The following is a 15,291-nucleotide window of genomic DNA, read 5'->3' as shown; positions in this document are numbered from 1 at the left end:
CTTTTAAGTTTGATGTAGTCCCTCTTGTGTATTTGCGCATTTATTGCTTGTCCTTTTGGTGTCATATCTAAAAAAATCATTGCCAAGACCAATGTCAAGGAGCTTTCCCCCTATGTTTTCTTCTAGGAGTTTTATGGTTTCAGTATTTATGTATTTAATCCATTTTGAGTTAATTTTTGTGAGTGGTGTAAGATAAGGGTCTAGTTTTATTCTTTTGCTTGTGAATGTCCAATTTTCCCAGAACCATTTATTGAAGAGGCTGTCTTTTCTCTATTGAGTATTCTTGGCTCCCTAATCAAATATTAGTTGACTGCATATGCTTGGGTTTATTTCTGGGCTTTTGATTCTGTTCCATTGGTCCATGTGTTTGGTTTTATGCCAGTACCACACTGTTTTGATTACTATAGCCTTGTAATATAGTTTGAAGTCAGAAAGCGTGATGCCTCCAGCTTTGTTCTTCTAAGGATTGCTTTGGCTATTTGGGGTCTTTTGTGGTTTCATACAAATTGTAGGGTTGTTTTTCTATTTCTGTGAAAAATGCCATTGGAATTTTGATAGAGATTGCATTGAATTTATAGATGGTTTGGGGTAGTATGGCAATTTTACCAATATTAATTTTTCTGACTCATTAACATGGGATATCTTTTATTTGTCTTTAATTTCTTTAATCAAAGTCTTATAGTTTTTAGCATACAGATCTTTCAACTTCTTGGTTAAATTTATTCTTAAATATTTTATTGTTTTTGATCCTAATATAAATGGGGTTCTTTTCTTTATTTTTCAGATATTTCATTGTTAGTGTATAGAAACACAGCTGATTTTGTATCCTGCAACTTTACTGATTTCACTGATTAATTCTAACAACATTTTTTGTGGAGTCTTTTGGATTTTCCATATGTAAGATCATATCTGCAGAGAGAATTTTTACTTCTTCCATTCTGATTTAGATGCCTTTTATTTTTTTTCTTGCCTAATTTCTCTGGCTAGGATTTCCAGTACTATGTTGAATAGGAATGATGAGAGTGGGCATCCTTGTCTTGTTCCTGACCTTAAAAGATTTCAGCCTTTAACTGTTGAGCATGATGTTAGCTGTGGGCTTGTCATCTACTGCCTTTATTACGTTGTGGTACATTCCTTCTATACCCAATTTGTTGAGAGTTTTTTTTTATCATGAAAGGATGCTGTATTTTGTCAAATTCTCTTTCTACATCTATTGAGATGACTCTATGATTTTTATCTTCAGCCTATTGGTTGTGTATCACATTTATTGATTTGTGAATGTTAAACTGTCCTTGCATCCTAGGGATAAATCCCACTTGGTCATAAAAGAATGTATTACATTATGTCATATAGGAAGGAGGAAACTTCCTTTCTTTCCAAATTTTGGAATAAAATGGGCTCTTCTAGAAGCTGGTCTTGTTTTTCCTTTGGCTTCTGAAATGCTGTGACTTATCATCCTTCACTTCCAAGGGCTTAGGGACCATAGTCTTGATGATGAGAGCCTAGACCCAGATCACTTCATTTACCTGGTTCAGTGATGCCGCAATGCGGATACAACCGTTCCCACATTAACAATGAGGAAACTAGGTTTTAAAACATTAAGTAATTTTCCCATATTCATATAACCAGAATGTGACAAACCCAAACTTCAAACCCAGTCTGTATAATTTTTTGTGTGTGTGTGTGGTATGCGGGCCTCTCACTGTTGTGGCCTCTCCCGTTGCGGAGCACAGGCTCCGGACGCACAGGCCCAGTGGCCATGGCTCACAGGTCTAGCCACTCCGCGGCATGTGGGAATTTCCCGGACTGGGGCATGAACCCATGTCCCCTGCATCGGCAGGCGGACTCTCAACCACTGCGCCACCAGGGAAGCCCTGTATAATTTTAACTTATTTATTCTCTAACCTACTTCAGTCTGAACCCCAGTTAATTTTTATGTGAAGTGTGATTACTTCTCTCTCTTATTTCAGAAAAGATTAAAGGCAGTTTGAAGATAAGTACCCTACCTACTTCGCAATGTGGTTATGAAAGTCAAAATATTACAACTGTGAATAGATAAGCCTTAAAAGCTATGAAATTCTAGCAAAATCCAAGATATTACAGCTTTCCCAGAACATTCTACTGTGTCAAATCATTCAACTGGCTCAGCTAATACTAAAATAAAAGGACTCACTGGAACAGAAATAAAGACATTGTGGTCTTTTGGTTTAGTATAAAACCATCACCAAGAGTGACGCCATTTAATAAATGAGAACAGTTAATGATGTGCAGTGCGGCAAGTGCTGGGTGGAAGGTGCAAGAAGAGAACAAAATCCTTCCCTGTTGGATGTAATGTCCCCCCACCCCCACAGCACATGGACCACCAGCACCCACTGCATTTGCAGCTCCTCAGAGGCCACAAAGCCCTGCCCTGAGCATCTCCTCATTTGATCTGGTGTTGCTACTGTTTCCACATCACAGGTACAGAGGGAATGGGACACAGTGAGGCTGAGAGAGCTGCCCACTGTCTCTCACATTAGAACTACTGGGCCTGGTGTTCAAATCCGAGAACTGTTCTTTACCACGTGGGGGGCATGACCTCAGAAACTGTGCTGTACTTTGTTACTTTTATGTAGCCCCCCCAATGTGGGATGTGCACCAATGATTTGGGTGGAACATAAGATGATTTTAGGGGCCCTCAGGCTTGGAATGAATTAACACTGAACCGTACGGTCAGAAAGTTACTCCCTTCCCAGTTCTCTTCCAGTCCTTTCATTACATCATGAAGAGAGTCTCTGTTCGGTGCTAATGAGTTTTTATAACAACTCCCCCACATTTGCCAATCTCAGTTTTTAACCAAGAGAGAAAAGATCTTGGGATTAAAGCCTTTACTAGGATATGGGATCTTGTTAGAATTTAATAACATAGTTTTACCTTCATTATATTGATTTTTGCAATGACTCTATTTTCTGTTTATGGCAAGTGATATGAGTCTTCTGTTTAGGTAGTGAGACAAAGTTTCTTTTTAAACAAAACTAATTAAAACTGAGTTGATTAAAATATTAAGAAGATACTATTGCAGGTAGGATGGAGATAGAACAAAACTTGTGCAAGTGTGTGGGGTGATGGTCCCTTGAGAAACTTGATGGTCACTTGGGTCTTGGCTTTGAGGTCCCTGCATTCAAGGCCAGTTCACATTTATAGCGTCACAGAGAGCTCAAGATGGCCAGCTGTGAGCGCAGCCGTGGATGAAGCCTGACCACCTCATGATGCTGAGTCAGTAGGTCCTTTATCACTCTGGGGAGTCTCTGGGTTCCTAAACAGAAGAACCTGGGCCAACCTAAAGGTCACACAGTGACAGTTCAGAGAGAACAGAATAGAGAGAACTGGTCAGGAGGGCCAGAGACATGCTGAGTGGGGACAAAGGTAACAAGAGAAAATAGCAGTAAACGTTCTTACCCTAGTGAAGATGTGAGGACCCCTTTGGAAACATGATGAAAACCATGAAGCTTGTTACCTAGGAAATTGCACATGTGTGTTTCCGCTCACGTTCATGTACACATACATAACAATATTAGGGGATTTGTGGGCTCCAGGTTTTGAACTCCAGCTTTGATATTACTATCTAGAAATTCTCTTATTGACCAACTCACGCCTAAGGGTAAGTATAAAGAGGTTTATCTAAACAAAGATTCCTAGTTTTGTAATTTTTTTGGCATGTTACTCCTATCCATCTATCCATCCATCCTAAATGCATCGCACTTTTCTCTCCTTACACTGGTTCTCAAGTGTTTCCACCAGGGAACCCCCAACCTAGAGGAGAACAAACTCATCCTCTGAGACTCTGAGAAGACTTAGAAAGTTCATCATAAGATCACAAATGTTTTTCATGTTTCGCTTAAATGTTTACGCCGATTTCGGGACCTACTTAAATAGATGTGTTTTGACATAACATTTCTCTGCAAAAATCATTTAGTAAAACTGACCCTCCAGGAAGATGAGGCTTGCTTATACTGATGCTCCTTGGCCTCTTGGTACACCTGCGAGATCTCTAGGGACCCAGGTTAGAGAAGCAAGGCCTTGCTTCGTGCCAGTCCCTGTACCAGGAATGTGGAGATCAAGAAATCCCCTACGGGCAGGGACCCAGATGCTCTCCCCATCCCCACAGTGCCTCGTGCAGGTCAGAGCCCCCAGGGAGCTCAGTTTATGATCAGAAGTTCCTAACAAGGGTTTTGCAGTAGCTCCAGGCTGCTGCCCTGTAAGAGTGATACAAGGTAACGGTTGAAGATCTCTGACTTTGGAGCTTCACAGCCCTAAGTTCAAAGCCCAGCGCTGCTGCTAATCACACTTTGGTTCTAGGGCACTCCTGGTACCGTAAAGAAAATATCTGGGTTTGCCAGCTGGAAGAAAAGTCAACTCAGCCTGGAGAGGGAGCTGTTGGGGGTGTTCCGAGGCTGGGTAGAGCAATGGGTGGAGAGCCCAGACTTCAGCAGAGACCCGGGCGCTTCTCCTAGCTGCGTCCCATCAGCCCTGAGCATTCAGACAAGGAGCAATCCCCGCGTGCCTCTGTTTCCTTGTGTCAAAAACAAGGGGGTTGAGTGGGATGGTTCCTAAGGGTCCTCCCAGCCTGATGCTTTCTGCTCAACAGCTCAGTTTCACTGGGCAGAGCTTTTCTGCTTTGTCTTCTTTATGGCGCCCATCTTTCTTCCTCATTTCTGAAAGTGCCTTTTGGACACCATTCTTATAAAAAGTGCAGCTATCTCTTATGAACTCTGCTCTCATCCCCCCAAATCTTCTCTCCTGCGTAGACGTAGAAGATCAACAGCTCTTGTTCCTAGCATGGACCGCTTTAACAACATGGGAGGTTATGTAATTCGACTTGTTACAATACCACAAGGCAGAACTGAAACAGATTAGACAAGAGAAGGCAAGTTTCATTATCTGGTCTAGAATGTTTCTCCAGCCAAGAATCCAAGATGATGTCCGCATTCCTAGAAGTTAACTTCCTGTTTCCTTTTTCTCTGAGCCCAGTAAGTGCCTGTTTAATTAGGCACCCTCCCCGCAATGCCCTTAATGAGCACTCGTGTAATCTTCGTTAATAAAATGAGGATTTATTAAACTTTCGATTTTAATAAATAGTCAGCCATTATCTTTGCAATGGGCCCCAAACCCTGGTAAAAATGAAGTGGGCTCTGGGACCATTCAAAGGGTCCATTCAACAGAGCTTAACGTGTTAAGAACAGAGCTTAACGTGTTAAGAATAGAGCTTAACACGTTAAGCTCTATTCTTTAGTGACAAGAGCGAGTCTTCCCACCACCATGCCTCAGTTTAAAGGCCTGAAGCTGAATTTTCTTTTCTTACCACACTGAAGTCCCACAGACACCTTAGTCAAGCGTTAAGAGCTTAAAAACAAAAGAAAAGAAAAACAAAAATTGAGAAGCAGGTATAAAGAGGAACAGATGCTTTCCCTAGCCATGGCCCCATGGATGAATCTGCCCAGAAGGAAGCCCAGCAAAAAGAAAGCCCAGTCACATTCTCAAACAGTTCCCACCCTCCCTTTGTTGACGGGACTAAGAGAGGCAGTGAATTCAGCTGTTCAGAGTTCCCGGGGAAAGTCAGGATCTTCAGGATTTTTATTTCCAAATGAAGAATAGAGCAGCAGGAGATCAAGGCTTAAGGAAGCCCTCCCTCTCTTAGGCAGTTAAAGCCCTGGAGCAAGGTGGGTAAAGAAGACAATACGATGTCTTAGACTGCTTTTGTGGTTCATTTTTAAAAGACTGAATTCAGACTTAAAGAATAAAGATAAGGAGAAAGGCATCGAGGTTGCAGGTTCCCGCAGCCCTGGGAAGTGGCTGGAGACAAGAAGATGAGATTTCTCAAGCTGGGCTCCAGACTAGAAGGAACAGAATGAACCCAGCCAGGGCACAGAGCTGAGTTGGGTGGCAGTACCCTCGCTGTCCATTCTCTCCTTGCCCCTACCTGTCCCCAGCGGTCTCTGCCAGCCTGTTGTTCATTATTGCAAAGGCTCCTATCCCCCCTGAGAAGTCATCGTCCAGCGACAGAGTGCTGGTCTGGTGGGGGCAGCCATTGGCCATTTCGGACAACTGCTTCTGGAGGATGGCTAGTGAGACCTTGTTGGCCGCCAAGAAGTCCTTCATGGAGATCATCTCACCGGAGAGACGCCGCCCATCCGTGTCACTCTCTATGACTCCATCCGTTTCTATGGAGATGTTGCACCGGTTCTGGACAGTGCCTGGCATCACCACGTTCCTCCGGGACTGCAAGAGTCTCCTCTGGCATTGTTGGCAGCACCCGCCATCCATCTTCCTTAGGATCCAGTTCACGGACTGTTTAATGAGGATGGAGATGACATTGAACAAGGAATAGATGCAGCAGACGCCCATGAGGATGAAGACGAAGTTGGCGAAGCGGTAGAGGCCCTGGCTAGCATACCGGGCGTTCTGGCTGCTGACGAGGTCCCCAAAGCCAATGGTGCTGAAAGCCACAAAGCAGAAGTAGAGTGCATCGAAGTAGCTCCATCCTTCCACGGAGGTGTACATGGCGGACGCACAGCAGGAGATGAGGAGGGAGGCCATGCACAGGATCAGCATGACGTAGTACACGGAGGGCTTCCAGCCAGCCGAGCTGTCCACCTCACCCTTCCCCGGGTTCTTCAGACTCTGCTGGGGCAAGGCCCCCCGCCTCTGGAGCTGCTGCTGGTGGCACGATTTCATGATGCAGGCGATGACGGTGATCAGGCGCTCCAGGAAGAGGTTGAAGAACAAGATGGTGCTGGAGCACCCAAGGAGACCATAAAAGATCAGAAAGATTTTTCCTTCTACTGTTGCTGGAGTCGTCATCCCAAACCCTGCAGGAGACAAAAATCAGAGGAGAGTGAGGGAGATCTCTGCCGTGAATGGGGGCAGTCTCGGCTTTGATGGCTGGCAAAGGACCTGAAGAAACAGTTTTGTAAAAGCACTCTGTCCTAGCCTTTCTAGGAAGGAGAGGGAGAATTCTGACTTGCTTTTGAAGACACTAAATGTTGTTCAGAGCTGGGCTGCTCAAAGCCCATATGGTGCCACAGTGCAAATCAGAAAAATGTACCTCTTCCTCTGAGTGGATACCACCAGTGACAGTGGCTTGGTGATGAGAATGTGGGCTGGATTTCAGCCTCCCCTCCCGATTCTGCTATAGATGTCCTCATACAGTAGATGACCTGAACGACCATACTTAACAGACGTTGTTCAGAGAGATAAACAAAGGCTCATACAAAGAAAAGTCTTACAGAATTCACTTATTCTATAAACACTTATTGGCTGCCATTCCAGGAATGGGGGATAGAACTGTGGAGAAAGATAGATCTGGTCTCTGCCTTCATGGAGCTCTAATGTAGTGAAGTGATTACTATGTTTTGTGATCAGTGTTGTGATAAGCGTGGTGCTGGAGAATGTTCAGGGTCTTATGGGAGCTATTAAGAGGGAAACCCATCTCAGACTTGGAGTCTAGGAAGACTAAACAGGGAGAACCTAAAGCTAAAGAGGAGTTAGGCAAGGCAAGGAGGGTGCATGTGTACGTGTGTATATGTGTGTGTGTGTGTGTGTGTGCGTGTGTATATGTGTGTGTGCGTGGTGCTGGTGATGTTTCAGGCAGAGAAACAGCACATGCCAGCATATACGGAAATGAACAATTTGCTCAAGATTTTCCCACCTTTAAACGAAACTCTCATGCTTTGGGAGTGGTAGCTGACGTGTTAGTTGTTATAGTTTGATAACATAAAAAGTCTCTCTTGCCTTTGTCTCTTACTGTTCACAGTTTTGACTTTCTTGACCTTTCTACCCCTACACACAGATATGATAGTAAGGATACCAACTGTAGGACAGTGGACATCACTAAGAAAAAGGAGAAACGGAAGAAAAATACACTCAGTGTTTCTCACTCAGGGGCACTAATCTTCAGCCCACTGTGAGGGACACGAAATTCTTCCAAGCAAATGATTCAGTAAGCATGAGGAATCTGATTTGTTTGAGGGGATGGGCATCAAAGTCCTTCTGAAAATAAACACCATCTGAAAAATAAGTACTCATCATGCCACCCTGGGTTCAGATTTTTTATTCAAGTCAAACCTCCTTCTTTGTATTTTTTCTTTATTATCAAGCTCAGTTTCCTAACCGAGGCCGCATCATTGGGATGTCTAGGATTCACCCATTATCCTCTTTCCTGATAACACCCTGCTATCATCAAGCCAACACTTTTCTTTGCTGCCACAGCTCAGCCCGTGGCTGCCTCCCAGTGCATCCTGGGACGTGGTCAGATCAGACCTCGTGATTTGTGAACTTCTGGGATTATGACTTCCTGCTTCCTCATGTGGAGCCAATGGGCCACCTTTCCCAAACACCTAGGTGTGCATACTGTGTTACCATTTAGTTTTCCAAGTAAATTCAATTTTCCTTTCTCAGCATACAAGGGTCTATCTAGGGTAGGAAATTAACACTATATAGCCAAGAGCCTGCAGAAAGATTGCTTTTTAGCTGGTTGGCATGGAGTGGAATGGGTGATCAGGTAAGGAAGGAGCGAGGGGCAGGGAATAATTCCACTGGGAGTTACAGTCCTGGCCCTTTAATGGTAGAGAGAAAGTCAGACCATCATCTCTTCTCTGGGAACTCTTGTTCTGAAAATTAAAGGCCTTTAGTGACTCTTGACAGTGTAGGTTTCATTTGTTAGATATCTTCATTATGATGTAAGGAAATTCTCTCTTTGCTGTCTTTTCTCTTGTTAGTAACTTTAATTCTTATCCCCAAGCTTGAGTTGCAATGAGGCGGTTGAAGTAGTGGAGAATTAAGAAAAAACTTACTGAGTTTAAGGACTGAGCTGAGAGCAGTGTCTTCTTCTACCCAGTCTGAAGAACATGGAGGAGTGACCAAGGTGTGGAGTGATTAGTTCCTGATCACTTAGGGCTGTGGGGGGGAACCTCCTCTGGCTCAGTGAATTCCTGAAACCAGTAAAGCTTGTGAATGCTTCTGCACTAAGAAGACATAAAAATGAAAGCTGGAGCCCTTGCCCCAAAGCTGTAAGGCTAGCAGAGTATTGTGGCTGTCTTCATTGAAACAGAACTGAGGCAACACACGGGAAAAAGGAGAAACGTTTATCTGCAGCCATTTATTGACCCAACAACATTCCAAAAAAAGGATAAAGTTATTGAAAATAGGGAAGGCCCAATATACCCTGAGAAAACCATAATTCAAAAAGACACATGCACCCCAATGTTCATTGCAGCACTATTTACAATAGCCAGGACATGGAAGCAACCTAAATGCCCATTGACAGATGAATGGATAAAGAAGATGTGGTACATATATACAATGGAATATTACTCAGCCATAAAAAGGAACGAAATTGGGTCATTTGTAGAGACGTGGATGGACCTGGAGTCTGTCATACAGACTGAAGTAAGTCAGAAAGAGAAAAACAAATACTGTATATTAACGCATATATGTGGAATCTAGAAAAATGGTACATATGAACCTATTTGCAGGACAGGAATAGAGACACACAGAGAATGAACATGTGGACACGGTGGGGAAGAGGGGATGGGATGAATTTGGAGACTGAGATTGACATATATACACTACCATGAGTGAAACAGATAGCTAGTGGGAACCTGCTATATAGCACAGGGAGCTCAGCTGGGTGCTCTGCAGTGACCTAGTTGGGTGGGATGGGGGGTGGGGTGGGATGGGGGGTGGGGTGGGAGGGAGGTCCAAGAGGGAGGGGATATATGTATACATACAGCTGATTCACTTTGTTGTGCAGTGGAAACTAACACAACATTGTAAAGCAACTACATCCCAATAAAAAACAATAACAACAAAAAACAATTCAACAGGGCAACTCATTTTTTGAGCTGTATTTCTTAAATTAAAAAATATATTAAAAAAAAGGGAAGGCCCAGAGGTAACAACAGGTGTATATGTGGAGGAGTGAGGGGAGGCATTTGCCAACAATCAGAGAGCTTTCTTGTGTAACGCAAGACTCAAGTGGGCAAATGTTTTCTTTTACAAAATCTTCCTCTGATCCCAGAAGGAACTTGATGATTTTCCTCTTGGAGAGCAGAGAAGCAGGAGTCATGAGTAGCTCTCAGTCAAAGGTAAGAACAATTATTTATTGAGCATCTGTTAAGGTCAGGGGCAGCACTAGGTGTCTGGGCCACACAATGATGGCCTGGACAAGGTCCTCGGCCTCCAGGAGCCCATCATCCAGGCTGCGACAGATAAACTGCTGTCTACAAAACAAGGCAGAGTGAGTCAAGGGCCAAAGTAAAGTCACAGTGGTGCTATCCTGGCTTCAGGGTCCCAAATGCAGCCTCACTTGGGATGAATGACTGGGATCCATGCAGACGTGTTGCTGAAGCCACAGCTGACAAGCTTGACAAGCTGATTTTTTTCCCAATGACTGAGACTCCTAGTGATTTTGCAACACGTTCCAGGGATTTAAAATCTCTATATTCTATCTTGTTTGGTTGGTTTTAAAACATTCAATTTTATGAAAGAAAGGATAACCTGTGACTTTTTTTTTTTAACATCTTTATTGGGGTATAATTGCTTTACAATGGTGTGTTAGTTTCTGCTGTATAACAAAGTGAATCAGTTATACATATACATATGTCCCCATATCTCTTCCCTTTTGCATCTCCCTCCCTCCCACCCTCCCTAAACCTGTGACTTTCGATTACCTACACTATTTGCTTGATCACTACCATCTTTTCAATCAGCAAAAATGACAGAAGATGGCACAAGCGGTGTTATTCATAGAAGCAACCGGGAGACAGCTTCCTAATATTTGCAGTTAGAGGTGTTGCCATGGCTTTTACTACTCTCAGAGCTTAACAGTGTGTCAGCTAATAATGCAGGCTTTTTCATAGAAAGTCTCCCACTTTTTTGAGTCCCATAATACTGAGCATTACGGATCCCTCGGATTGGGAATAATAAGCCTCAGGGTCCTCCTTAGTGGAGGAAAAGGACACAGGCATTATCAAAGGCCTGCCCTCTGCCAGGTATCACTGACTCCTAGTACCCAGGCCCGCTCCCGGGTGTACAGGTGTAAAGTAAAGCCAGAGTTAGAGCCTAGATTTATCTTGTCTCCCAGGCTTGTGATCTTTCCACCTGCCTACGCTGAGTGAGTGAAACCACTGTCAGGTGTCCACACTAAGTAGAGCTGAGAGAGGGAAATTAACCAAGCGTCTACTGCTTTACATAGACACCCAGACTGTAGTAGCTGCCAGATCTGGTACCAAAATCAGGGGATCGGCTGAATCAGAAGCTGAAACCCTACAGTCTTCACTTACATTTCTGAATGTATGTGTGCCTCTCCCAACGAGTGATGCCACTAAATCGGTTTAAAAAACTTGTTACACCCCATGCATTCGGTCTCTTTGTATTTCATAGGCACACAAATGAATCTGATTGTCACAGGTGGTGCTTTCCAATATACGGTTTCTTTCCTGTGCTTCAAGCCTGCAGTCTTCTGATTTGTGTCCAGCCCCTGAGTCTGGGAGCAGATGAGCTAGCTGATTGGGGATCAAGGGCACCTAGGTTTGGTTTGGAGGCCAAGGGAGCTCGCCTGGCAGTCTACTTCGGCTGAGCTCCCTTGGCCATTTCAGATCTGTTTTAATGTGCTCCTGGGACCAAACCGGGCTCCCTGGTGTCCTTGGGGCCAGGAATGAAGCAATTAGGCACTGCCAGCATCCCAGTCAACCCCAGAAGAGCCCTTCACTTAGACCATGAAGAGAGGAGAATAGGTCTACCGCCTCCCACCCTTTTATGCGTATAGTGTCAACTACATATTCTTTCAAAAAATTAGTCAAGGTGAAAAATCAAAAAGCTTTGCATTATATTTTTCAAATATACACAGAGGTAGAGAGACTACTAAAATAAGCCCTCATTTCCCAGTTTCAGCAATTGTCAAGATCTTGCCAATCATGTTTCTCCTATCCCACCCTACCCCCTTTATTTGTTGGAATTTTTTAAAGTAAATCCCAGACAGCATGCCATTTCATCCATTAATAATGATGCATCTGTAACTGACAAGGGCTTTATTTTCCCAGTATAACCACTATGTCGTTATCACACCTAACAAAATTAACACTAACTCTTTTTTTTTTTTTTTTTTTTTTTTTTTTTGGTACGCGGGCCTCTCACTGTTATGGCCTCTCCCGTTGCGGAGCACAGGCTCCGGACGCGCAGGCCCAGTGGCCATGGCTCACGGGCCCAGCCGCTCCGAGGCATGTGGGATCTTCCCGCACTGGGGCACGAACCCGTGTCCCCTGCATCGGCAGGCGGACTCTCAACCACTGCGCCACCAGGGAAGCCCAACACTAACTCTTTAACACCAATACCCAGTCCATACTTCAGTCTCTCAAGAATATATTTTTACAGACCATCTGTATGAATCAGGATCCTAACAAGGTCCATGCAGTGTATCTTTTAAGTCTCTTTCATTTGTTAACAGTCTCCCTTTCCATTTTTTTTTATGCCATTGACTTGTTGGGCAAATGTGTCCTGTAGACTTAAATAATAATTTTTTCCAGAAACATTTGGGGAAAAATGTATATTATGAGAGTGACTTCAGAGGCAGTAGCAAATTTCAAACACTGCATGGGGACATACAAATTGGCATAAACTGTCTAGAAAGCAATTTGGGAATATGCATCAGACATCTTAAAAATATTTATATCTTTCTCTCTGTTTATTTTTAGGAATATATCCCCCAAAGTATTAGAAATGTGACTAATTATGTACAGTGATGTCACCCTGTCTTTACTTTTAATAATGAAAATCTTTAGCAACCTAAGTGTCAGATAACAGGGCAAGGACTAAATAAAAGTAGCCATTAAAATGAAGCCATTAAAATTACACATACATAACAGAACTAAAACAAATAATCCTAAAATCTATATGGAACCATAAAAGACCCAGAATTGCCAAAGCAATCCTGAGGAAAAAAAGAACAAAGCAGCAGGCAAAACCCTCCCAGACTTCAGACAATACTGCAAAGCTACAGTAATCAAACAGCATGGTACTGGCACAAAAACAGACATAGGGATCAATGGAACAGAATAGAAAGCCCAGAAATAAACTCACACACCTACAGTCAGTTAATCTTTGGCAAAGAAGGAAAGAATATACAATGGGGAAAAGACAGTCTCTTCAGCAAGTGGTGTTGGGAAAGTTGGAAAGCCGCATGTAAATCAATGAAGTTAGAACACACTGTCACACCCTACACAAAAATAAACTCAAAATGGCTTAAAGATTTAAATATAAGACATGACACCATAAAACTCCTAGAAGAGAACACAGGCAAAATATTCTCTGACATAAATCATACCAATGTTTTCTTAGGTCAGTCTCCCAAGGCAATAAAAATAAAAGCAAAAATAAACAAATGGGACCTAATCAAACTCATAAGCTTTTGCACAGCAATGGTAAACAAAATGAAAAGACAACCTACGGACTGGGAGAAAATATTGCAAATGATGCGACCAATAACGGCTTAATTTCCAAAATGTAACAGCTCATACTACTCAGGAATAAAAAAACAAACAACCCAGTCAAAAAAATGGGAAGAAGACCTAAATAGACCTTTCTCCAAAGAAGACATACAGATCGCCAATAGACACATGAAAAGATGCTCATCATTGCTAATTATTAGAGAAATGCAAATCAAAACTACAGTGAGGTACCACCTCACACCGGTCAGAATGGCCATCATTAAAAGTCTACAAATAACAAAGTGAGAGAGTGGCATGGACATATATACACTACGAAACGTAAAATAGATAGCTAGTGGGAAGCAGCCGCATAGCACAGGGAGATCAGCTGGGTGCTTTGTGACCGCCTGGAGGGGTGGGATAGGGAGGGTGGGAGGGAGGGAGGCGCAGGAGGGAGGAGATATGGGGACATATGTATATGTATGGCTGATTCACTTTGTTATAAAGCAGAAACTAACACACCATTGTAAAGCAATTATACTCCAATAAAGATGTTAAAAAAAAAAAGTCTACAAATAATAAGTGCTGGAGAGGGCGTGAAGAAAAAGGAACCCTCCTACACTGTTGGTGGGAATGTAAATTGGTGCACCACTACAGAAAACAATATGGAGGTTCCTCAGAAAACTACAAATAGAGTTGCCATATGATCCAGCAATCCCACTCCTGGGCATATATCTGGACAAAACTGTAATTCGAAAAGACACCTGCATCCCTATGTTCATAGCAGCACTATTTACAGTAGCCAAGACATGGAAACAACCTGTGTCCACTGACAGACGAATGGATAAAGAAGATGTGGTCCATATAAATAATGGAAAACTACTCAGCCATCAGAAAGAATGAAATAATGCCACTTGCAGCAGCATGGATGGACCTAGAGATTATCATACTAAGTGAAGTAAGTCAGAAAGAGAAAGACAAATACCATATGATATCATTTATACGTGAAACCTAAAATATGACACAAATGCATTTATCTGCAAAACAGAAACAGACTCACAGATAATAGAGAACAGACTTGTGGTTGCCAAGGGGGAGGGGGATGTGGGAGGGATGGAGTGGGAGTTTGGGATTAGCAGATGTAAGCTTTTATATATAAAATGTATAAACAACAATGACCTACTGTATAGCACAGGTAACTATATTCAATACCCTGTAATAAACCATAATGGAAAAGAATATGAAATAGAATATATACATATACATATATATGTATAACTGAATCACTTTGCTGTACAGCGGAAATTAAAACAACATTGTAAATCAACTATACTTCAATAAAATAAATTTTTAAAAATTCTGTATACATAAGATATATATATTATGTACAAAATAAGCTATAAGGACATATAAACAGGGAATATAGCTAATATTCTATAATAACTATAAATGGAGTAGAACCTTTAAAAATTGTGAATCACTATATTGTACACCTGTAATTTATATAATATTGTACATCAACTATGCTTCAATTTAAAAATTACATGTATAAATAATTTTTAATGACTAGAGAAAATATTAAGTGGAAAAAAGCAGAGCCAAAGTGTGTCTGCGGAATGACTCAAGCCTGGGACATCCTCATTAAATATTTGTTGGATGAAAGAATAAACTTTACAAAATATATTTATACAGCTATATATATTGTAGCACTTAGGGTGCTTTTGGATGCCAGTAAGAGCAAATCATAAGTAGGGGTAGCTTAAACATGAAGGGGATATATTATCTCATAGAACATGAAATTTGGAGATAGGGCAGCTCCAGGAACGGT

General features: G+C 42.4%; 1 protein-coding gene across 1 annotated transcript in view; it reads right to left on the bottom strand.

Annotated features, from left to right (window-relative positions):
- Positions 1–5,789: 5,789 nt before the first annotated feature.
- KCNK13 (potassium two pore domain channel subfamily K member 13) overlaps positions 5,790–15,291 on the bottom strand; it is a 112,980-nt gene continuing 103,478 nt past the window's right edge. The window contains exon 2 of the mRNA XM_029239252.1: positions 5,790–6,848. Within this exon, the coding sequence (XP_029095085.1) occupies positions 5,956–6,848 (893 nt within the window). The 3' untranslated portion in view covers positions 5,790–5,955. The remainder of the gene's footprint in view (positions 6,849–15,291) is intronic.

This window comes from Monodon monoceros, unplaced genomic scaffold (genome assembly GCF_005190385.1).
Source record: "Monodon monoceros isolate NGI ecotype Baffin Bay Population unplaced genomic scaffold, NGI_Narwhal_1 Super_Scaffold_21, whole genome shotgun sequence".
NCBI classification, from domain to species: domain Eukaryota; kingdom Metazoa; phylum Chordata; class Mammalia; order Artiodactyla; family Monodontidae; genus Monodon; species Monodon monoceros.
Note: the sequence above shows the minus strand (reverse complement) of the source record. Positions and strands in the feature narration are given on the sequence as shown.